This window comes from Astyanax mexicanus, chromosome 14 (genome assembly GCF_023375975.1).
Source record: "Astyanax mexicanus isolate ESR-SI-001 chromosome 14, AstMex3_surface, whole genome shotgun sequence".
Taxonomy (NCBI): domain Eukaryota; kingdom Metazoa; phylum Chordata; class Actinopteri; order Characiformes; family Acestrorhamphidae; genus Astyanax; species Astyanax mexicanus.
In genome coordinates, this window is record NC_064421.1 from 33,454,027 (window position 1) to 33,479,525 (window position 25,499).

General features: G+C 40.2%; 1 protein-coding gene across 2 annotated transcripts in view; it reads left to right on the top strand.

Annotated features, from left to right (window-relative positions):
• ttc27 (tetratricopeptide repeat domain 27) overlaps nucleotides 1-25,499 on the top strand; it is a 160,840-nt gene that overhangs the window by 69,085 nt on the left and 66,256 nt on the right. For both annotated transcript variants that reach the window (XM_049464187.1, XM_049464188.1), the window contains exon 9: nucleotides 4,819-4,885. In XM_049464187.1, coding sequence (XP_049320144.1) covers nucleotides 4,819-4,885 — 67 coding nt within the window. The remainder of the gene's footprint in view (nucleotides 1-4,818; nucleotides 4,886-25,499) is intronic.

A 25,499-nucleotide genomic window follows, 5' to 3' on the forward strand; every position in this document is an offset into this window, starting at 1 on the left:
TTTTGATACCAAACATGCCAGGATTGGTCAAAATTCCTAGGACTAGTTTGCAAAAGTAGGTTTTGCATATTATGCAAATTAGCAAAAAATCTATATAGACGGAAGTGCATGGTCCAAATTGTAAAGTTGTTGGTATTGACCCAAGGAATCCATCAAAAAAAGAATTTTGAATGTAGGTCTTATGGTTTTTGAGTTATTGAGAAAATTGTGAAAAATGAATTTCCTTGTTTATAGCGCCACCACGTGACCAATCGGTGCCATTTTTGTTGTCCACCGAGATGCACTGATCCTACATCTACCTACCAAGTTTCATTTCTCTATGACTTACGGTTTAGGCTGCACAACTGTTTTTTCAGGAGAAAAAGAATAATAATAATAAGAAGAAGAAGAAGAAGAAGAAAAATCTTAGCAAAAACAATAGGGTTCTACGCACCTTCGGTGCTTGAACCCTAAATATAAAATATAGTTAGTTGTGTAAGAAACTAGAAAATAATAAAAGCTGCTGTTCCTCTCTGAACTGGGTATATAATGGAGCACAGTCAGAGTCAGTATAGACTTAACACACAGTTGCTTGCACTTTCTTTTGCCGTGGTTATATGATGCTGACGTGTTGCATCTGGCGTCAGGGTTACAGTAAAATATCTTTGATCCTCACTGTGATCTTCTGCTACTTCCAAGATTCAGTACTTTTCCATTCTTACCTTTTATAGAAAATGTGTAATTAAAGTGTTGAACCAGTAATTAAAGTATCTTGCCTCTAGGCCGGGCCACTTTCTGCCTGATCTTGTTTCTGTATCCCTTAAAAAGTCTTAAATTCGTATGGGTAAGAAGGCCTTTATTTATCTTAAAACGTATTAAATCCATTTCTAGATGTTTAAAAAAATGCCACAAATACTAAATAAAAATTGCGTAGTGTTTTTATTTTCATTCACTAAATTTTGCAATTTCCAAATTCTATATGAAAGTTAGGTTACTAATGAACAACAAACTAAACTGAGTAAATCTGTAGGAAAGTGTTAATTTAATTCATTTTCAGTGTTCCATTTTTGTTTGTGCAAAAATATTCATCAGTTTACAGTCAAAAACATAAATTTCATGCTCTGTTTTTGTTACTGTGAAAGTGGTCTTTATTTGGTCTCTAAATGATATTAAATAGTCTTAAAAAATTATTTCACTACTAATTTGCCTCTATATCATCAGCTAGGAATGTGCAATGTGATTATACATTACCATTCCTATTAGTGGTGGGACGATCCACTTCTTTCAGCTCCGATCTGATTCCGGTATAATACTGATATAAAACTGCCGATACCGATATAAATACTGATACGTTTAGTTTATTATTAGTACTATGATTATGGTTTCATTATGACACTGAAACAGACCACACAGCCCTTTGAAGAGTATACACAAGTGCAATCAATGTAAATGCATTCCAAAGTCATTTATTTGACACATTTTATATACAAACACACATTAATTTTATTTCAAATTAAATATAAATCTAAAAGTTTAATATTAAATATGTTAAATATTACATACAGGGCTCTAGACTACTTTTTGCACCGGTTACGCAGGAGACTTTTATTTTGACACGTAGCTTAGTGAATTAGTTGCAATGGTTAACGGCTAACCGGCGACGCTAACTGTATTTCCGAGCTGAATTAATCACTGTTTTTTAATAACAGGTTAATTTCTTAGTGCTTATTAGAGTGGGTAGGATCTGTGGTTTGATATTCAATGTGGACTAAAGCATTTTAGATAGTTACTTTAATTACATAATAATTACAATCACAACACCAGATTACAGCTGACAGCTGAATGCTAGACTGCAGATATTAATGGAGTTGGCTAACTGGCGATGCTAACTGTATTTCCAAACTAAATTAATCGCTGTTTTAACAACAGATAGGTGTGTTTGTGCTGGTTAGTGTTTGTAGATCCTGTGGTTTTATAGGATATGAGGATTATGACTATAGTTCACTCCAGTCTGTAGTCTGTAGCTGTTTGTCTGCTTTTTTTTTTGTACTGGAATCCGGATCAGCTCAAGCTGCAGACTGGATTTTGATCGGTAAGTGGATCAGCCGCGCTTGACGATATCCGATTCATTAAATTACATCAATATCGGCCCCGATAGTGATATTGCATCGAACAATTAAGAGACACATATGGAATCATGCAGTAAACAAAAAGTGTTTGTCCTCCACAATCGCCTCACCTAAACCCATCTGAGATGGGTGATTTGGGAAAGACTGTGCAAATCTGTGCTTGGATGGGTGCCAAATTGGGAAAACATGCCATTTTTAGGTAGTTTCCTAAGTTTCCTAAACTCCTAACAAGCCACAGTAGAGCTCAGTCCAAACCCGAATGGTGTGAATTTTTTAAATCTGCGATTACTGCTAAGCATTATCGTTGTTGTGTCCCAATTCTTGCTCCAAACTCATACTATCTTCTTTTTGGTGTACACTTCAATGATGCTGCCAAATAGTGAGGAATATTGGTGGGTAAGGGAGTTTTTTTATCGAAATTGGGACACTTCACATTGAGTATACATTGCTACTGCTTTGTGTTTCTGTAGGCTATCGATTTAAGAGTCAGTGCATTAACGTCTATTTTGATGTTAAACAGTGTTTCTCAGTTTTGATCCTGAACCCTCTGCTTTGGACACTTGGACACCGCTTTCACACCTGAAGTTTGTTTCTCTGGTCTGAATCAGTTAATGAGTTTTTTTACTTGAAGCGTTTTCCCGCTCGGTTTGGTTTGTTTTCACACAGGCACAAACCTGTGTCGGTAAGCAGAGATGCGCGGGTATAAGAGATGATCTCTGCACGTACCAAGTTCAATTTGAAAACAGCTTAGCATGTAGCAGCAAAGATGTGTTTATTCGTAGTTATGATTATTTTCTGGGTAGTTAATCAGGTTAACTGCACCTGAACAGCCATTTGGCTCAAATAGGAGGAGGGTTTTTTTTTTTATATACAAGAAGTTACCCCTAGAAGGAAAGCATGGCGACACCCCTGTTTCCTACTAGTGTCTCATAATGCACCTTATAATATAGACCAGAAAATAGATGTTTATTGATGTTTTATTGATGAGTATTTGAGAACTGTATTTTTGCTTATTGTTATTACTATTATGACCAATCAAAACCCATAATCTCTCAAATGACTTTCTGTTAATGACCACTGTTGCTGTATTTTGATTTAAAAAAAGAAAAAGGTTCTTCCTTCACTTAAGGTTACCTCTCCTGCTATTTATCACAGTTGTAGAGAGCCCTCTTCTTCCACTTCTTCCTTTTCCTGGCTGCCCACACATTCCCAGCCTCTGGAGGAGGAGGCAGTGCTCCAGAGTTACGGAGTAATTAGCTCTGTGCTGGCCTGCTCTGCCTGCTCCATGCTAAAAGGTCATCATCCCTGCTGGCGGCTGCTGCTAGGAGACAAATTGCAGGCGTGGAATAATTAGCAGGCCGTAATTATGCGGGGCAGGGGCTTTAATTGGATTGGGTGATGGTTTAGGATGGATTTAGAGGGGCAGAGCTGTGAAGCTGAGGCTCCTATTTTTCACACACATATAGAACATTAAGTTCTACATTCCTCAAGACCTTTAAAGGTTTCATTCCATCGTTTTTTCATTCATTTTAAAATGTCTAGTTCTGGTCTCTAGTAAGAATAAATGCTATGTGACGATAAGATTTCAGCTCTTGCTCATGAATATTCATACATGCAAACATATTACCTCTGATTGGCTGACAGCACTGCGACACAAGGAAGTGGACAACAGTTAGAACGTTTCAAAATAAAGAATTTTTCAATGTAATATGTTACTTTACAACATGGGTAACAATGCCCTGCTAAGTCTTAGAGTCTCTGTAAAGCGCAAAATCCACCGGAGATCCAATGTAAACCTGTAGTTACCTATAGTAGTCCAGGTCCAGGAAGTAAAAATCCACCCCAGGGTAAACAGAACTGTTCTAAACATACACCTACCCATCTCAATTGTACTTCGCTGATGATGTTCAATAGACAAATTCTAACCATTTGTTCCTTAATTGTGAATTACTGGGCAAAGCATATAACAAATATTAAAGAAACATGTTAAGTTTAAACTCTGTCAGCTCTTGTCAGCAGAGCTTCAGCCAGTTTGTTCTTAAATAGACTGTGTGGTATGTCATGGTAATCTGTGTGGATTGTGGCCTCAGAACCTGCCCACAGCCATTTTCCCTGTCCGATATTCACACCCCGGGTTGCCAGGTATAGACACCAGCGTGAAAACAGTGTGCTGTATTCATGGAAGCGAGTGAGCTGTCTATTTTTCAGCTTAACAGGTAATCACTGAGATTCAGAAAGGTTTTTAGAGTATTTACCACCACCACTAGTGTAGTAGAGATTGACGTTTTAGACATTAAAATTTATATATTCTTTGATCAGCTATAGAGTAAGACTCGTCGTTGCTTGCCACTGTGTATTAATCTGGCAACCCGCGTAAGCTTTGCCTCTGGGGCAATGTTTGGAAAGTGGACTGTAGTCATTTCACTCCCTTGCTTTCATTTACTACTGATTGTTCCTTTAACTAATAAAAAGTAGATATTGCGATACTTCGAAATATGGATATTCTCTTACACTCCTGCTAGAAGAAACATTGCCAACAAGTCCTGAGCCACAAGCATTCCTTTTGTAGACAGTTTTGTTTAAATTTTACTTTGTTTTCTATATAATGTGCTGCATTAAGTTAAATTATTGGACAGTCTTTTGAGTAGTAATCTGCTGCATTGTATTTTTCTGCTCAGTCTTGATTTGTTTGGTGGTTTTGTGTCTGCAGCATCGACTTCCAGAAGAACAATCCGGTTCACAAGCTTAACGACGAAGAGCTCCTGGCCTTCACAACAGTAAGTCATAATTGAAAGTGTGTGTGTTTGGGAGTGTGTGTGTGCTGTGCGTTGTATGCCGTGCTGTGTTCTTGTCTCCGCTGTGCTGTGCAGCCTTGGCCCTGGCCTTGTGTCTCGATGTTTCCGCAGGGGGCTGTAAATGGAAGAACGCTGAGTCGTGCTTTGGCCGTGCATGTTAGCATGGTCAAATCCAGACCATATATCTCCTTCGCTTTTGTGTGTGTGAGTGTGTGTGTGTGTGTGTGTGTGTGAGAGAGAGAGAGAGAGAGAGAGAGAGACCAAAAAAAGAGAGAGAGAGTTGTGCGACTTTTCCGGTTCTGGAATGTCAGAGTGTGCATGAGCAAGATGGAAGATCAGACCAGACAAAGTGAAGAATGTCTTTATTACAGTGTCTATATAAACACCTGTCATTTTAGTGTGGGAGGTTTCATGGTTAAATTGGAGCAGCCTGGTGGCCAATCTTCATTAATTGCACATTGCACCAGTAAGAGCAGAGTGTGAAGGTTCAATTAGCAGGGTAAGAGCACAGTTTTGCTCAAAATATTGCAATGCACACAACATTATGGGTGACATACCAGAGTTCAAAAGAGGACAAATTGTTGGTGCACGTCTTGCTTCCGCATCTTTGACCAAGACAGCAAGTCTTTGTGATGCATCAAGAGCCACGGTATCCAGGGTAATGTCAGCATACCACCAAGAAGGACGAACCACATCCAACAGGATTAACTGTGGATGCAAGAGGAAGCTGTCTGAAAGGGATGTTCGGGTGCTAACCCGGATTGTATCCAAAAAAACATAAAACCACGGCTGCTCAAATCACGGCAGAATTCAATGAGCACCTCAACTCTCCTGTTTCCACCAGAACTGTCTGTCAGAACAATAGATTATTGTGGTCTAAAACCAGGTGTTTCCCTGTGTATATAAATGTATACACACACATACATACAGCTCTGGAAAAAATTAAAAGACCACTTCAGTTTCTGAATCAGTTTCTCTGTTTTTGCTATTTATAGGTATATATGAACATTATTGTTTTATTCTATAAACTATGGACATTTCTCACAAAAAAGAGAACATGTTCATATTCATAAATCTTTAAAGTTTAAAGAGTTTAATAATCAATATTTGGTGAAATAACCCTGATTTTTACAGTTTTTATGCATCTTGGCATGTTCTCCTCCATCAGTCTTACACCCTGCTTTTGAATAACGTTATGCCACTCCTGGTGCAAAAATACAAGCAGTTCAGCTTGGTTTAATGGCTTTTAATCATCCATCTTCCTCCTGATTTATATTCCAGAGGTTTTAATTTGGTAATTTGTTTTTTTTTATTGTTTTAAAAAATATGCTATTATTGTGTTCTATACAATATGGCACACCTATAAAGGAGAAAATAAAACAAGTTTATTGATGGACCTAAAATGATAAAAGGTAAACGGTTTCGACATTGTACCGACATTAAAAGTATTAAAGCAGTTTAATTTAGTGGTTGCCAAAAATAATCCATATATCGCATTCTCTGAAAGAAAAAACTTTTTTCTTTTAGTTTGATGTGGGCAAAGAGTCAAATAAGTAGCTGTTAAAAGATACATTTTTTTTTTTTTTTTTACTTATGTCCATATGGCACATAAGTAACTATGAACTTGGGCTTGAACAGGTTACAGCTTAGTGTTGCAGTGAGAAGTTTCTGAGTCATTTAAATTCAGGTAACAGCTGTGTAGCAGCAGGAGCTCACAGACTTCCAGAAGGAGAGGATAGAGAGAAAATAGATGAGCTTGTTTAAAAGAAGAGTGGCAGTGCACCAGTTTGGCAGTATTTTAGTAATGAACAGGGAAAAGTACAGTATGTGCAGAAAAAAAGTGCCAGCAAGGGTAGGTCCAGAAACTGATCTATTGGTATGTAAGTGTGCTTTCACAGCTGAAAGTCCGGACCGTGGTCCGAACCAAGGTTATGTGTATACTGTGTAAACACTACAAGCTTGCGAGTCTGACGAGGCATGGCGTGGACAAAGTGGGTGGGACTGGACGTCCAACTCCGCCTTCCCGCAGGCTGCAGTCGGCAGTAGTTGGTTATTTTTCTTCTTCTGCTGCCGTTGTTAAGGAACGCCTGCTCAGCTTTCTGTAATTGGTCCGAAAGTTCGAACCATCCAGAAAAGCGCTTTCACACTGCAGGCGAACCGGACCATGGTTCAGAAGATCCGGACCGAGACCACCTCTCTTGGTCGTACCAAAATCTGGTGCTTTGTTCCGGACCGTTGTTCACGGCCCCTTTCACCCCTGCTACTTTGATTCGGACCAAACTGAAAAGTCTGAAAGTCCAGACCCAACGAGGCAGTTGTAAAAGCACCCTTAAAGTATATTTCTGGAACATTGACTACTAAGTCTGTGGTCTCTGGTTGATTTGTTCTCTTAGCACGGTTCGATTGAGCAGGTGTGAAATCCGTAATCTCACTCGGTGCGGATCAAAACAACTGAACCGAGACCAGCTAGTGGAGGTGGTCTCCCTCCGGTCCCAAACAAACTCTGGAGCAGTTCGCTTGTGGTCGATCTGACCCAGCTATTAAATATACTACTTTTATTTGAGCTAATCTGCTGATTAGCTAGAAAATATACTTCTTTGAAAAACGCTGCCTCTGCAGCTTTAAGCTGTTTACACACTAAGAGCACTGTATGTGCAGCGTTCACTGCTCACAACCGCACGACTCAAAATACTACATGGACATCTGTGCTGCATGCTCCATTAAAAACACTGTGTGGTTTATTTAATATTTAGTGCAATTTTTTTCAGAACCCACAGAGTACCAGGGTGGTTGTACTTTATTTGTTGTATTTATTTAGGATATTAAAATACTGTTCTTAATAATAAAAAATGGTGTGATAGCATTATTATGCTAGTATATCATTACTGTGTCTTAAAGCTCCTTTGGGAGCCCAGAAGCAGGAAAAAAGCATTTTATATAGTGACGCTTTAAAATTACAATATTACCGTTTATCGCAATAATTTCTCTTACAATATATTGTCCTGAACATTTTGTTATCGTGACAGACCTACTGACTGGTAAAAATCATACATAAGGTGCATCAGATCATCAGGTGCAACGACAATTTTTGTGAAAATAAAGGATTTTAAATGTTTAAAATGTTTAAGTGTGACAATTACGGTACAAGCGGGGCGAGGCACAGCGAGGCAGAACACTGGTACAGAGAGTGAAATACTGAGCTTATTTTATGTTGTACTACATTCTTAATCATAATATGATGTATCTCTATAAAATGAATGAAACTGTGAAGTAGCAGCTCTGTAGTAAGAAATGTGTCTCTCTTGTTTCTGCTGAAAATGTCGTTTTAAAAATGCATCAATTGAGCAGACAAAGCGTTTTTACAGAGACAGCCTATATTGTGGCGTCATCTATTATTCACAGGTTTCCATCTCTGAGTACAATTATGATTTATTTCTTTATTTTGTTTCTGAGGAGCAGAACACCCTCCCCGAGCAGCGCTGTTCATACACTCTCCCACAGACACTCTAACCCTCACGTTACCTTGTTCACTCCGCATAACTACTCTTGATACCAGCTGATCAAAGGTTTCTGGTCTCATGTAAGTGTGACAAATGCCATTAAACAGCATTAAATTACGGCTCATTTGCTGGGCTGATGTTTCAGCTTGTCTTGTTTTTTTGTTTTGTTTGTCCTCGCTTTAATTTATGCCTGGATTCTTGCCCTGCCTGTCGTCACAGCTTTTGAATCCATTTCCATTCATTACAAGTTCCCTTTTGCCTGCTCTTTTTGATTTTTTTTCAGATATCTTCTTTTTTGTAAGACGAACAGGAACGAATGCTTTTATTTGTAAGAGAGAGCCTCTCAGGGCTTGTGTCCTGGAGCAAAATCAATCAGATCATTTGGAATTGGAGCTTTTGACTTTGTGCCAAAAATCATTCCCCCCAGAGTTTAGTATTAAACCCTAACCAGGGTTCTTTAACCTTGAGTGCGCATATCCATTTCTTCAGACCGACTCGTGCACAACTGCTCTCAGGGACACGGTGAGGAATAGTTGGTGGTCCCACCTTGATGTTAAGACTGTAATCTTGTCATTGAAACCATAGAGCATCACTGAGCCTAATAGGAGGTGGTAATGTATATATATGGTCATGGCTTTTCTGCCCGGAAAGCTTGGACAGTGTCTCAAGCACTTTTGGCAACCAATGTCAAATCTGTCCCAAACTTGTTTCAACACCTATGTAGTTATCCAAGCACAAACTCCTGCACTGATTACATAAAGGCCAGAGAGATTGCTGTCTTACAGTGAGCACTTTGGAGGACTTTACTCAGGGTTACAGTCTACAGCAGATACTCTGATAAGCTGAAAGACAACATTTTAAAGAAAAATGTAACTCAAAAGAGAAGAGCTGAACGATTATTATTATTTTTTTTTTTTTTTGAAATCACGTTTTGAATGGAGGAGCTGCGATTTGAATTAGTTAGTCAAGCGCGTCTCGACGTTGCAGCACGTGTGCCATGGCTTTATCGCGTTTGTAGTCCATAGAATGCTGGGGAATGTAGTCTTTGGGGTCATAGTCACTCCATGCACAGCAGGAATAAAAGGATTCACAGAATGAGCCATGGCCGGCATGACAACTTCTTCATATTTGTCTTATCGCTCATTTCTCTCATTAATTCATATTATGTATATATACACACGCACACATGTACACACGTATGTCATATATGAAGGGTAATGAGAGGAAAGAGTGCCATCTACAAACCCAGAGTGAGCAAGGCCAGTAGTGCTCTCTCAGGGCTCCAGCACCTGATGGCAAGCTGCATGGCCGGGATTCGAACCAACAATCTTCCGATCATAGTGTTGGTGCTTTAGACGGCTGGACCGCTCAGAGCCCTCTTATATGTTGTTTTAAGCAGAAAGATGAGCTGGAATTAGGATTCTTGCAAGAACTAGGGTTCTTGCGGTATTTGTGTAACCCTGTAATGTACTGTATTTTTCACACTATAAGGTGCACCGGATTATAAGAACATTATGCAACACTAGTAAGGAACAGAGGTGTCGCCATGTTTTCCTTGAAATTCAACAGGTCTTGCTGCTGGGTGACGTAGGGGGAAGATAAAAAATTCTCTACTGAAAACTGTTTGTTTCGGTAAGTAAATTGCTTCCGTTTATTTACAGTGAGCTTAGATTTCCAGATTTCAGAAGGCTGGTGCAGCAGCATTAGTATTGACGACTAACCGCTAACGCTAGGAAATGCCGCCCGACAGAGCTAGACAGAGGAACCCTGAGCGGTTACCTCTAGTGGTTCCTTCCATGTAGCTTGTTTTAACACCGTCTGATATAATCACCTCTGAAAAGCGAAAAAGCTAGCACTTAGTGTGGTTAGCAGCCAGTGCTAATGCTGCTCCAGCAGTGCTAGCCGGGGTTAGCAGCAGACTACAGGCCTATGATACTCACCCACAGGTAGCGGCTAATGCTAATACTGCTCCAGTCTAGGTGCTGGAGAACTGAACTGAAACTCTGTACTTCTGCGAAGTGGCTTTACTGCTCCTTACAACCTGACTGGAAAAAAATATACAAAAGACACACTGGATTGTAAGGTGCACTGACGATTTATGGAAAATTAAAGTGTTTTTTTTTTTTTTTGTGCACTTTACAGTGTGAAAAATACAGTAATTTTATAAAAAAGAAAACAATTCCCTTTCAAAGTCAAACAAGTCTGACATTAATACACACAAATCTCTTTTCAATGAGTGAAGTGCTTCCATTAATTCAGTCAGCTTAGATTTCCAGTGTTTGTTTAGAGGTTTAGAGGCCCTCGGTTGCTATTGGCAAGCATCTGATTGAGCTGAAAGACTATCTGTGATCGGTGATCAGCCCCTAAAAAAACGGATTGGTCCATCCCTACAAATGATCTACATTATATTGGTGTATTTAAGACCTGCTCTTTGTAAGGACTTGCTCAATGAATGGTAGCCTCGTTTGGAGGCAGAATAGCTCGCTCCATGCTGGGTGGAAAAACACACTAGCTGTTTCTCTGAGTGTCTTCTCTGGCTCTGCCATGTTGTGTTGTTATATTTGAGTGCAGGAGCCATACGAAGCTTACTGGCCTACCTGCTTCCTATGGTAGCAACCATCCAAGAATAACCATTATGATGGTCCATAAAGAGGAGTGAAAAATCATAATTCATCAGTCTCCTCCTCCCCCTCATTTGAAGATGTACATTTTTCAGAGCCAGCGCAAGAACTATAAACAGCGAACAGCTGAACTAGCACTTTCCAAGAACCACCAGGGAACCCTTTCATAGCTCAGCCATTAAACTCTGTAAATACCTTTTCTTCTCCCTGTTATTTAATCACTTTTTCTGGGGGTCCAGGATAAAAATGAAATGTGTATACTTACCTGTCCTTGCAGCTGAAATGAAGATGAATTCTTCTCGTATCATTGGCCATGTGTGACCGTATGAGATGTCACCAGTCTGATTCCCATCACTTTAGAAATAGCTGCAGAAATCTTCTCTATTTGCATTGGTGCCTTGGGGGCTGTTTTACCCCTGCAGTTCTTCTTACTATTTTTATTGAAAAAACAAGAACTAAGAATTCTTCATAAAGTCCTTATTCCATGTGCACTTCATTTCTGCTGATGCCGTAACGTATAAAATATTGCTTTTATAAATGAGACAGGAAATGAGGGCTCATTTAGAGCTCTTACACTTATCGAGTGGTTATTGCTCATCCATAGTCATTTCTTTTACCTCACAGATCCCCTATGGAATGTAGCAGTTATATCCATTAGACCCTGAAATAATACAGGCTACAGTATTTTTTTTTTTACGTTTTTGCTTTCAAACGTTAAGAGTGTAGCATCCCTGCTGATTTTAGTAAATTGGTCTCGACTGATCAAGGTGGTTTATGTGTCCTTTATTCTCCCTTTCACATAAACACACCATAAAAACTGAATAACAAGAAGGCAAAAAAAAAAAAAAAGAAACACCCTCCCAATCTACAGCACAACCCCATTACACAAAATTACCACCCCAAATATTTAAATCCCTAAATTTAACAATCTCTTAACTTTACCCAATCAGTTTATCAAAAGCTCAAAAAATAAATAACATAAAAATGCGCATGGCTAAAACCCTACATGCACAGCACTTTAACAAAAGTAAACACAGTAGTAAAACATTGATCAATTGGCTGATTTCTTTAGAAGTTAATGATTCTGAAATAAAATGACTACCATATTTTAATTAACTTCTATTTTCTGGTCTATTTTTTTATACATAAGGTGCACTGGGTTATAAAGTGCATTATGTTACACTAGTAAGGAAAAGGGGTGTTGCCATGTTTTACTTCTAATTCAGGTGAGACCTGTAAAGCTAAGCTATGTAAACATAGCACTTTGCCTATTTACAGTAAGCTTAGATCCAGATTTCCACTAAGGCTGAGTGCAGCAGCATTACCTGCTAGCCAAGGTTAGCGGCTAATGCCGCCCGAAAGCGATATTAGCTAGCGGTTAATCCCACGTAGCTTGTTTTAACACTGTAAACACGCAGACTACAGTCCGATAATACTCACCTCTGAACGGCAATGTTTAGCGTGGTTAGCGGCTAATGCTAATAATGCTCAGCCTCTGTGCTGGAAAACTAAACTGAAACATCAGCACAGTGGCTTTACTGCTTCTTATACGCTGACTGGTAAAACTCATTCATTAAGCGCACCAGATTAAAAGGGGCACTGACTGTTTTTAGTGCAAAAAATATTGTAAACTTTAATAAAACAGTGACCCTTTAACTTGTTCACCAGCATTAAAGCCCTAATCATCATCAAATCAAGTGAATTGTTTAGTGGGGTCCATTGTTGTTAAGTCACAATGACTCCCACCATTTTACCTAAAGAGCCATCTGAATCATTTTCAGCTTACGTTGCCAGAGCTAGGCTTGTCTAATTAAAAGACCCCTTTCACGATCATAAACTGAATGACATTCCCTTTAAATCAGCTTACCTGTGTGTAAAAGTTCTCTTTTTTTATGATGAATCACTGGGTTACATGGTCATCCAGGCCAGCTTTCTGAAACCAGTGACGTTAGACACCCTGCTACCTCTCCCAGATGCCACCTTTAGAACATTCAGATATTGACTGTGACCACCTGGACATTACTCACTTCCTCCATCCTACTATTCTGCACCGTCAGCACTTTCCGTACCTCTCTTTAGACCTGCTGGGCGTGTCCAGGAGCTGTCAGCGTTTTATTTTCTGGTGATTGCTGTGTCTCTGGCCTCTCTTCTGCTGAAAGATCTCATTATTCCTCCCATGCCGGAAGAGGTGGAGTGTTGTCCATGTAATGCAGCTCTGTGTTTGGATGTTTCTTTGCAGTGACACTAGTAGTTTTATTAATTTATAAATGATTACACATTCATTTGGACTAAGCTCCCTGCACTAGATATACTACTGCTTCTCAAACAATTTGAATTTTATTGAAAAGTTACTTTATTTCAGTTGTTCAGTTTAAAATGTGAAACTTGTATGTTATATATGTGTTACACACAGAGTGATTTATTTTAAGCGTTCATTACTTTTATTGGTGATGATTTATTATGGCTTACAGCCAATGAAAACCCAAAAATCTGTATCTTAGAAAATTAAAATATTATATAAGACCAATTGGTACTTTTGGCAGTATGGGCAGTGTGCCAAGTCCTGCTGGAAAATGAAATCCATAGAATCCCATCTCCATAGAAGTTGTCAGAAGAGGGAAGCGTAAAGTGCTGTAAGATTTTCTGGGAAAGCACTGAACTGATTTTAGACTTCATAAAACACAGTGGATCAACACCAGCAGATGACATGTCTCTCCAAACTGATCACTGATCATCAGTAAATTTTTAGTTTCATTTGTAAATCAAGGAATCAGAGTCTGGAGGAAGAGTGGAGAAACGCAGTCCAGACTGCTTGAGGTCTAGAGTGAAGTTTCCACAATTAGTGATGGTTTAGAGAGACATGTCATCTGCTGGTGTTGATCCACTGTGTTCTATCAAAACCAAAGTCAGTTCAGTGTTATTCATCTGCTGACAACTTTTATGGAGATGCGGCTTTCATTTTCCAGCAGTACTTGGACCACTGCGCACACTGCCAAAAGTACCAATTGATCTTACATAAAATTCAAATTTTCTAAGACAAGGATTTTTGGGTTTTCATTGGCTGTAAGCCATAATCATCAACTACAAAAGAAATAAACACTTAAAATAGATAATTATATGTGTAATACATCTATATAATGAGTTTTTGAACATTTTGAACTAAAAATGATATTATTCAATGATATTCTGATTTTTTGAGATGCTCTACTAGTATGCATAGCTATACAGTATGTATTAAGGCCAGCTTTAATTTACATTATCCATCACAGTCATTCTTTACTTGAAAGGGAATTAATTTTCTTGATAATAGAGAGTGATCTAATTGAAGGGTGATGGGTCGTTAGCCCCTGGCCCGTCCGTGCAGCTCTTTGTCTGCGACACAAGATGCCATCATTTCTTCTCCAGTCATTTCCTAACTGTACCAGGGGACCAGTCATAATGAAAAACACAGAGCAGAACAACCCTTTCCTTCCACTTTAGAGGTGTTCTCCTTGCTCTTGAGTGATTGATGGTACAGCTGCCCTGTTCGATTCAACACTCTTCTTTAGCCTCCTTTTAATACACTGAGTGATGAGCTGCTGTTAGTGGAGGGATCCTTTTCCACTGTAATTCTGCTCCTGTGAGCAGGCATCTTCCCAGCCTACATGTGGATCCAAGAATCTGCAGGCTGGTTAGATGGTTGTCACATGTTCAGCAAACACCACCATGTTTGATTACACTGTAGTTTGATGATTTGAAAAAAAAAAAAAAATTGTATAGATTTTTAACAAGAACACATTACGCATTTTTTGCTTTTAACTTTTTAACTAAGATAACCGGAGTTAACCAAACCATTTGTATGATCCATTTTTAACAAGACCAACAAGTGCAGAATGCAATCTGATCTGTTTTGGGTAATCCTTGTTTTGTAAACTAGGTATATAATGATTACATATAATTTAGATACTTGTTAGGGCTGTCAACGTTAAAGCTTTAATGCACATTCATTTGGAATCAGTAAAGCATTATTATTTACGCCACTAGATTTTTACCCCAACTCCACTCTAATCTGCCCCGCCCAAACCCAACGAGTGAATTTTTTTTCTGGCTAAACGGTAGAAAAGCTCCAACATGGACAACACAATGGCATAGGAGACATCACTGAGTCTCAGTGTGTGGTATCCAGTTGTAATGCTCCGGAGCAAGTCTCGGTTCACACTTCCAGCTTTAACCCAGATAATGAGCTTTGGGGAAGGTGAAACACTAAGCACATGGAGAAGATAGAGCACTAGGACTCGCTCTGGCGGTATTCCACTTATTTATTAGTTAGTAATAATAATCATAACGTGTGGTGGTCTTTGTGACTGCATTTGAAGATACTTTCAGTTCTTGAAATGTTTCAGATTGACTGACCTTCATTTCTTAGTCATTTCTTTCTTTACTTAGTAGAGAAGTTCTTGCCATAATATGGATTAGAACATTACTCAAATAGGCGTATTCACTGTATACCAACTCTCTACCTATTGACAAGTTCAGCACAGCTGTTAAGTAAAAGCTGCTCATTCTGTGTGACTCTACCTCATAAAACTGACTGAGAAAATCAAGCCAAGGTACGCAAAGCTGTCGTCTAAGCTAGAGGTGCTACTTTAAATATACTATGTATTAAAACATAAAACAGATTTAAGGTGTGTCCAAAATTTGACTGGTACTGTATGTGGGGAAAAAAAAGTTAAGATTGATAATTTTTTTTCTTCTCTTCTGAAGTATCGTCCCTCCCTAGTGCTGTCTTATGTGAACTCAGAGCACTATATACCCTAAGTCATTCGTGATGACTTCCAGAACAAGAGGCCAGATCTGTCTGAGCCTCATGTCTAAAATCTATTTGGAAAGCGGAGCCGGACCGAGCGACAGCAGGTCAGCCACTGAGGTTAATTTATAGCCCCAGCGTTTATGTGGCTGTCTGACCATAAATCTGCTGAATACGCCAAGTGCCAAACCCTGATGTGTTTACCAGAGACTTCGCTTTTCATGTATATCTCTAAGTAAATTCGTAAATTTATACATATACATAAAAATGTATAACAGGCATTCTGCTGCTGTCGCTGCTGCTGGCTGCATTGTGGGATTGAGTCATCCTCTCTTCAGGAAAAGAAGTGTTTTTCATAATTCATTTCACTGCCTGTCCCAGCTGAGTTTCTCATTTAAGACATTTGCTGAAAGTCATCCTGAAAGATAGCAAAACCAAACTCCTGCATGTGGACAAGCAGGAGGAAACAAAAGCAAGGAGAGATATTGTAATATGTGTCTGGCGAGCGATGGTGTCTTTCCTGTGCACCTGCGCATCTTCATCACTTGAGGAAGGCTTTTATATGGTTCAGTGCTCGCTGCACCACCAATCTGGCGAGGTTAAGTTTCCTTTCCTCCTGCCTGTCGACTCGACTCTGATCATCAGCTCCTGCACCTCAAAACCAATTGTCCTGCTTCAGTCTCGCACTCTCAGGCACACATACACACACCCTTCCACATGCACGTATGGCTGAGGGGAAGATCTCAGACCAAATAAAAAGTGTCACACTGCCCCCACCCTCAGCACAGGAAAGCACAGAAGGTGAGAGGTCATGTGCAGGGAGAGGCTTTCTGCTGGGCTAGGTCTGTCTCTCTGAATTACAACTGAAGTTTGTGGTCAAGGGCTGCAGCCACATCCAGCACTTTTAGGTTGTAACTGGTGCAGTCCAGTCCAAAAGAGTACGCCTTCTGAATGGAATTTTCAGATGGTCTCAGACAGCTGGCCAGATGATAATCTCACTGCTCGAGCAGATCCGATCATATCTCCATTATTGTAATGTCCCTCATTACGCTCTCTCAGGTTGCAGGTTTGTCTTTTTTTTTAAGCAACTTAGGCTGTTTTCACACCTGCACTTTATAGTCAGGTTAAATTGCTTTTTGATTCACATTCTTTAGAGGCCATATCGGCTGAATCATAAGTAATGCAATTGGAAGTTGGCCGGTATTTCTCTATTCGGTATTAAAAGATTTTGAGAGCAGATTAGGTCATATTTGACAGTTAAGGCTTACTACACCTCTACATGAGGCTCTTAAAACCAGAAGGAAACTGCAATTTGAGCCAGATTTCTAGCCTGATTTTAAACCCGATCTGGTCGGATGCAACTAAATTTCATGATCGGACCCAGAGGCTGGAAAAAAAGATGGAGGCCTTGTCGCTGTTCCCATTCATTCAATATAAATGAAGCCAAAATCTTCCGCCATGTTGGCGATCCTGAAACCCAAGTCTGCACAGTAGAGACCAGGGGAGGGAGAAAGACTGTGGAGAGACAGCCTGCTCATTTGAATAAACCCACCCCTGGGGGCTGCCTCGACAGAGCTCACACAGTCTATGCTCCCACCCATACAGTCATTGCTCCCACTAGGTGTAACGCAGCCCTTTTACAATAACCACACCTTTTTGAATAGAGCTGAATAACGTTCTAAAAAATTCTGTGTGGATATAAAAATATGACGATATAAGCAGAGGTTAAACTAGCTGTTACATTTAAATAATGGAGGTAAAATTACAGTATATTGGAAAAAAACATGATTGAAAGTTGTCTGTTTTGCCATTGAAACCTATGGGGATGGGTGGGGTTACACAGCTTTCTGCAGCCGAACAGCAGGCGGCGCCCGACCTGTGGTGGCTTCAATTTTGAGAGACGATGCTCTGTCCAGCTATACACAGTCTATGATCGGACCAAATATTACCTTCGTCGTGCTTCGTTTGTCATGCGGTGTAAGAGAGAAAGCGATGTCCGATTAACTGCCCAAACGAGCTGCGAATAAGCTGTCCAACTCGAGGGAAGATTTCTGACGTGCCAGAAACTTTGGTCGCTTGTCTCACAGTGTGAGCTGTCTTGCAAGCCGATTTCTTAACATCACAGCCTGTTTCTGCAAAATAGTGAGAGAAGGAATGATTGGCTGTGTATCATATCGGCTGAATCATCAATCATGGTATGCAATTGGAAGTTTCCCAGTATTTCTCTATTCAGTATTAAAAGATTTTGAGGGCAGATTAGGTCATATTTGACAGTTTAGGATTACTACATCTCTACATGAGGCTGCGATTTTAGCCCGATTTTTAGCCTGATATTAAACCAGATCTGGACAGATGTGACTAAATTTAATGATTGGGCTGAATTGTATCTTTATCGTACGTTCTCATTCGTACAAGCTGGGAATGTGCAGTCAGATGCCAGGAATTTTGATCGCTTTTCTGGTCGATTTGGTAGATTTTTTTTAACCACACAGCCTGTTTTACCAAAATAGTAGGAATAGGAATGATTGGCTTTGTATCATATCGGCTGAATTATCAGTCATGGTATGCAATTGGCAGTTGGCCAGTATTTCTCTATTAAGTATTGGAAAATTTTGAGAGCCGATCAGGTTGTACTTGACCGTTAAGGATCTCTATAAAAAGGTCCTTAAGCCAGGCGTACACTCTGTGATTTAGCCCGATTTTAATCCCAATCTGGTCGGTTGTGACTAAATGTAATAATCGAGCCGTTTTGTAGTTTCATTGTGCATTGTTTTTTGCGCAGTGTGAGAGATAAAGCGATGTCCAATTAACTGCCCAGAGCTATGAATGAGCAGTTGGATTTGAGGAAAGATTTTTGACATGCCAGAAATTTTGGTCGCTTGTCTCACCAGCCGATTTCTTAAGGTCACAACTGTTTTCCCAAACTTCGTTGCAAATATACCCATAAAAAAGCATTTTTCCTTAAGGGGGAATCTTGCTTCTGGATATATGGAGAAACTTTTTCAAGGAGCTAGCTCAAGTCCTCAAATGATACGCACTGCTGTACTGCAGGTCATGAAAACCCTTCATATATCATCCATCTACATACAATCTAAAAGAGGAAAACCAGTATTGTAGATTGCATGGACCGTTACATACTGGATATTTAACCTAATTAACCAGCAGACAGGATCCAAGTCACTGAGTACACATAGCACGTGGACAATGCTTCCGACACACCTACACACATGTACACTGAAGTAGCAGCATACCTCCAGTTCCCTGTGTGAAATGAACAAACCGTCCATGTCGTCTCAACCACCTCCATGTATGTGTCTTCTTTTGACGTGGAGTTTCACAAGGAGCTCTGCCTACAGGCTACGTTTGACATGCAGCGTGAGCCCCTATGTTGCAGCATGTCAATCGGACACGACAAATGGTTCAAATGTGCAGTATAAAGCACTCCGCAAAAATCCACAAAAAAGAGGAAGGAAAGCATAGGTGAATGATGTAACAATGATTTGGGTTACTATTCCTGCAGTATTTCCTGAGAACTTTGTGTTCTGTATCCTGTAGAAACTTTAGGAAAGTAATGCTTGTGCTTTTTCTTTCTTCAGAATTGCACATTTTAGATGGAAAACTGCAGATCTTAGATCTTGGACTACATCTTTTACTTAGAATGGACAGATTTCAAAGTGGATGTTCCTAGCGTCTTTCCGCTGCCAGAGCTCTTGTTTTGGGGGGAAAGTCATGCTTAGAATAACAAGATTGAGGTCAGGTTTGAGCACTGTGGGTTAGAAGAAGGATCCGAACAGCTGAATTATTTCTGGCGTTCAGGTTTTGACTTAGCGTAGCTGGTCTCTGTGGCTCTTAATGCCATGCAGAGCTGTAGGGTGTAATCTGGGTTTAATAAAGAGGGTTGTTGTAGTATCTCTGATGTCTCGGTCTCACCCATATCCTCAGCAGATGCAGACCACAGTTGACGGTCAGCCAACAGCCATCGCCTGTCCAAAATCCAAACCATTGCCTCAGGCACTCTTTTGGGCTGCCTAGAGCACTAATGTGATCTCTCCCACATTTTATAAGAGGCCTGAAACAGTAGGAAGGCCAGACTCCTTAATTTCTCATGAAGCAATCAATGACGCATCGCTGCTGTGTTTCATTTGCAGCTAATGGAAAAGTTTATTTGACATAACGCAGAAAATGAAGAACCTGACGTAGGACGTCTGAGCTTCTTACCGCGCGCGGACTCCTTTTATCTTGCTCAAATAGCACTTTGAAGCGGACAGGCGAAGACGTAAGCGCTCTGAGCTAATGTCTGATGTTTGCTTATCCAAGGGAGCATCGACACTTGGAAACTTTTTAAAATACGCTGCTCAGTTTCCAGTCAGCCTTTTGAAAGGCGTCAGCCTTCATAGACCACACAGACTTAAAATGATACCATGCACTCGAATGCTTCATCATCTTCTCAACAGATCCAATTATAAACGTCCAGTGTGCCAGAGGAGCCTCATCATCCCACGCTTTATTTAATGTGCCTCTTGCGCAGAGTGGATATTGTGCAGAAGCCTTTTAAGTGTTGTGGCTGAAGGACGGCGATGTTTACTCAGCCTCTCAGACTCAGGATCTTTCAGGCGGGAGAGCTGAATTTGGTGCTAAGCCAGAATCAAAGCAAAGACTGCTTTCTTCAACGAACGCCATTCGCTAACCTTGAAACCTGATCCACATTTTCATCATTGTTCTCCAATTTCTGCATTGAAATTATTATTCAGAAGGGGACCGTGCAGCTGTAGGTATTGAATGCAACCTTTTATATAACTGTAGATCATTTTTTATCAGGTTTTTATCAGAAAGTTAAACATATTTTCTTACCATCTGTATGTATTAAAGCTGGGGACTGCCAGGGAGAGAGTTTATTACTGTACTAAAATCTCAGGGGCTTGCTCGCTGTCTCTCGCTAACTCTTGCTGTTTTTCCAACTCACTTACTCGCGCTGTTTCTTCCTGTGTGTTACTCGTGCTGTCTCTTGCTAACTCGTTCTGTCTTTGCTAAGTTGCGCTGTCTTTCACTCTCTCACTTGTGCTGTCTCTCGCTAACTTGTGCTGTCTCTTCCTGTCTCTCACCCGCGCTGCCTCTTGCTAACTCTCGCTGTCCCTCCCACTCTCTCACCCGCGCTGTCTCTCACTAACTCGCACTTTCTCTCCCTCTTACTCATTTGTGCTGTCTCGCTCTCTCACTCCACTCTCTGTCCCTCTCTCTCACTCTGTCCCTCTCTGTCTCTCACTAACTCACGCTGTTTCTCGCTAACTCACGCTCTCTCTCCCTCTTTCTCATTCGCGCTGTCTCTCACTCTCTCTCACTTGCTCTCTCACTAACTCATGCTGTCTTTTGCTAACTTGCACTCTCACTAATTTGCGCTCTCTCCCTCTCTCACTTGCTCTCCTTCTCTCTCACTTGCTCTGTCTCTCACTAACTCACGCTCTCATTGCTCTGTCTCTCCTTCTCACTCCTGCTGTCTCACTCTCTTACTCACTGTCTCTCACTTACTCGCACTCTCCCTCGTCCTCATTCGCGCTGTGTCTCAGCACTAATTGTATGAAGGTTCTTGTAAAGGTTCTTTAGGTAATGAATAAATGTGAACACAGTCTCTTTTAGGCAGAATTAGAATCTGTGCAGGATGTTGGTTCTGAAATTTCCTCAGCTGTTCTAAAACAGATATCAACTATACAACTCTATTCCTATGCAAGATTCTGCTTCTGCATCTCACGGCGTAGTTTCGTACTCGCCCCTGATGAGCGTTCCTGGGTGTAAATAATTAATGACTGTTCTGGATCTGTGTGTACGAACGCTACGTTTTGCCGGGTAGGATGCGATGAGTCCGGCGGCAGCCGACTCCGCTCGACTGAGAAACAACTGGGACGTTTCCCCTCTCAGCGCTGAGCCCTGATACTGTTGCCACGACAACCAGAGTTTTGGGGAGGTAGGGGCGCCGGGGTGGTAGTCTGTCACTGTCTTGAAAAGTTTAGTTTCTCCCTCTCTCTCTCTCTCTCTCTCTCTCTCTCTCTCTCTCTCTTTCTCATTTTTTTTCCTCCCTCCCTGTGTTTCCACGGTGTCCCCCATGGGAGGAAGCAGCTTTGTGATAATCATCTTTTCAACTTGACACGGAAGTGAGGGATAAGGAAAAAGACGGCCTCGAGGGGATGTGTTTCCCCCTCCCTCCCACAATCCTTTTGCCTCCCACCCCACCGCCATGTTCCTACCATATCCTTTTATCTTCACGCTAACACTGAAGACTGTGGGTGTGTGTGTGTAGCTAAGTGTGTATCCCCAGGACTATCTGTCATCCGTTCTACAGTGAAGCCCCATGGGCTGATATCAGCCTGAGCTCAGTGTGTTATGTTAAGACTGTGTGTTGGGACTTGCTGACAAAACACTCTCCCCAGCCTCACCCGGAGCAGCACGTCTGATACCCACCCACAGCCCACTTTCACTTTCAGCTTTTTACTTCAAACACACCGCACTCACTGCATGCTGAGGGTCGTTTCTCCTCCTCAACACCAGCTAACCTGAGGAAGTCTCAGCACTTCCAAACCTCTGTAGTTTTGACTAAAGTTCTTGACATAAACTTCACAAACACATTCAATAATTCATGATAGTTTTTTACTTTCCTGTTCTGCACTTGTTCCACTGTGCTAACTCTGCAGTCGATGGAAAGAAACCTAAAAGAAAACGTGAGCTCTCCTTCATCTGACCGAGGCCAGCCGTTCTCCCGCCTCTCTCAGGAACATCCCCATATCCTTATCAGGCGTGATCTTCTTCAAGCACATCCCCCAGGTCCTCACACTGCTCACAGAGAATGAACTCGGGAAGTTTAGCTTGGGATTGAGACTGGTGCTTGGAAATCTTTTCAGTCTGTTTTGGTTTGAGTTTCCAAGAATGATTTGGATGGAGAACTTAGGCCCCGTCCACACGAACCCGGGTATTTTTGAAAACTGAGGTTTTTATCTCCGTTTTGGCCTTCCGTCCACACGAAAACAGCGTTTTCGGTCACTGAAAAAAGAGGTTTTTGAAAAGCCTTCCAAGGTGGATATTTTTGAAAACTCCGCTCCAGCGGGGCCGTGTGGACGGGGGAAAACGGTGTTTTCTGAAAACGCTGACGTCACACAGCGAGTCTGCGCATGTCTGCTTTTCGTTTACGATCTGGAGGGGACTCTTTTCAGCGCAACAACAGCGAACTCCGGCCGTTTAAAGCATAGTTACACCCAGCTAATCCAACTAATGAACTAACTGCCCTCTCTGACCGAACAGCATGGAATTACCCAGGACCAGCTTTAAACGCTGTAACACATTTTACCAGTGTAGTTGAGACGAGTGATAGTGGCGTGTTTGACTGTTCTACGCGCTGCTCTATTGGTATGAGCTTTAGTTATACTGCATGTTATACAACATCACCCTGGATATACTGACAGACCAGCTACACCAGCAAAATCAAAATACATCATTTACTGTTACTGGAGCTCCTCATCCGGCCTGTTTCCTCCCCAGCATCTCTGGATTTTACAGCGGGTCAGTAACGTGGGTTATAAAGATTTGTTTATAGATTCTGATAAATTTTATTATGCAGTGAAAAAATAAGTTGTTTGGTGTTTGTTTCCCTTTGTTTTAATACATTAAGCCACGTTAAGATTCGTCCTTATAACAGGCTTCAGTGGAAAGAAACCCCACATTAAGCATTTTTACAGTAAGTGGTTCTTCAGTTAGCTGAGTTATGGCTGCGGTTTTGGAGTAACACTAATGCTATACTGCTTCATCGCTCAGCTCTCCTCAGTGGGGGCAGATAGTTAGTTGTTAGTTGATTATTTGGATCAGGTGTTTTGTAATCAGTATAAACCAGTGACCTTAATTTAAGTGAGCGTAAAGACTGAAACAGGGACAGCGCCTGGATCGGTTCTGTTCTCTCTACAATTTGTGGATTATTAACATGTTTACAGCTTAATTTAATGTTACTCTCACATTGCCTAACACAGCAGAGTTAGCGTTACTAAAATGCGCTGTGTGCAGTTTTTTCCGATCCTTCTGTCCGGAGGTACAGACCTTACTGTGAACGGTAAAAAATTGGTGGGACAATTAAAAAAAATAAGTAGTTGTTGCTGAGGAGTGACGAGAAAACGTCCAAGTGTCTAGAGAATCGCTGTTCATTTCAGCGTTTTTGAGTGGTATGGCGTTTTTGTGTGGACGGAGATATTTCTGAAAACGCTGCTTGTGTGGACGAAGACAAAAACCTCCATTTTTAAAAATATCCGGCTTCGTGTGGACGGGGCCTTAGACAATGTCAAGTTCAGTTTCTTTACACACCTGAAGCTCATACTCCATCTAGCAGCTGGCGTCTAGTACAGCTGGAAATTTTTATCTTTTTTTGTTTTTGATTATGTTCATCGATCAAGGAGATGCTGCCAGTTTTAGTAGGGAATTTTTGGCACTCCGTATTTGGCAACCAAAATGATTTGGCAGAAAATAGCAAAATCATATGTGAAAAGGCTTTATAATAGTGGTGTATCATATCATATTGTATGCAATAATATTGCAAAAAATAAATGATTATGATAGCCTTGTTACCCATATTCTTTAAAAGCATTGGTTTTTTTTTCCTTGTTTGCAGTTTATATGCAAAGTGAGTAACATACACTTTAGTTTTTAGTTTAGTTTTTGTTGTTAAATTATTTATTTTTGTTACACTATTCTTATTTTATGCAGAGTCTTGATAAGTTACTGTTTAAGAAATTGTTAAGGCAGAATACCTTAAATAATGTAAAGTTATTTTAGGGCCCTGTTGCCCACAGCAAATTGTTACTGTGCTATAATAAGAACTAATTTATATTAGATATATTTTATATTTAGATATATATTTTTTATCTCTCTTAAGATTTATTTTCAGCCACATCAGCTGCAGATATCTTAATTTTTTTGTCGTTTCAAATCCAAAGCTAAGAACAGTGAGAGATAAAGAATAAAGTGAGAGAATTGTGTGCTTGTTTGAGTCACTCTCTCTACTTACTTACGAGAGAAAGAGAGAGAGAGAGAGAGAGAAAGAGAGAGGAGTGGAAGAAGGTGGGATGGTGGGACAGCAGAGACGGCAGATCTGCCATTTTTTTTTTTTTTTTTTTTAGTTTACGATTTACACTACTTAGATCTAATTAATTGACATAACTAAGATTAAATTACATAATACAGTAAGTTCATGGTCGTGCATTCTGGCTAGAGTAACGTGTATTTATTTATAAACTCCACAGCGCTGAGTTTACTGATTAAATAAAGCCTGTATTAAGTGGAGAACGTGTCTCCGTTTTAATAAACTAATCACACACATATTAGACAGTAGGGGTGGGCAATATTATATCGTATACAATATATCGTGACACAGAAATATCATGATATTAAAAATCCCATTATTTACTGTGAAGCTTTAGATGTATTTATTGTATAATTGTTTTAGTTTGCAGTTTATGTGCATGAAAATATTCTGCAATATTATTTGCTGCATTATATTAATTTATTCTATATTATTTATTTTGCCACATTATAATTATACTGTTATACTATTATACTATATAATATAAATGAATGGATTATTTTAGTTTTCCTATATCGCCAGGTATATCGTTATCGCAGAAATACCCTGAAATATCATGATATTATTTTGGAGCCATATC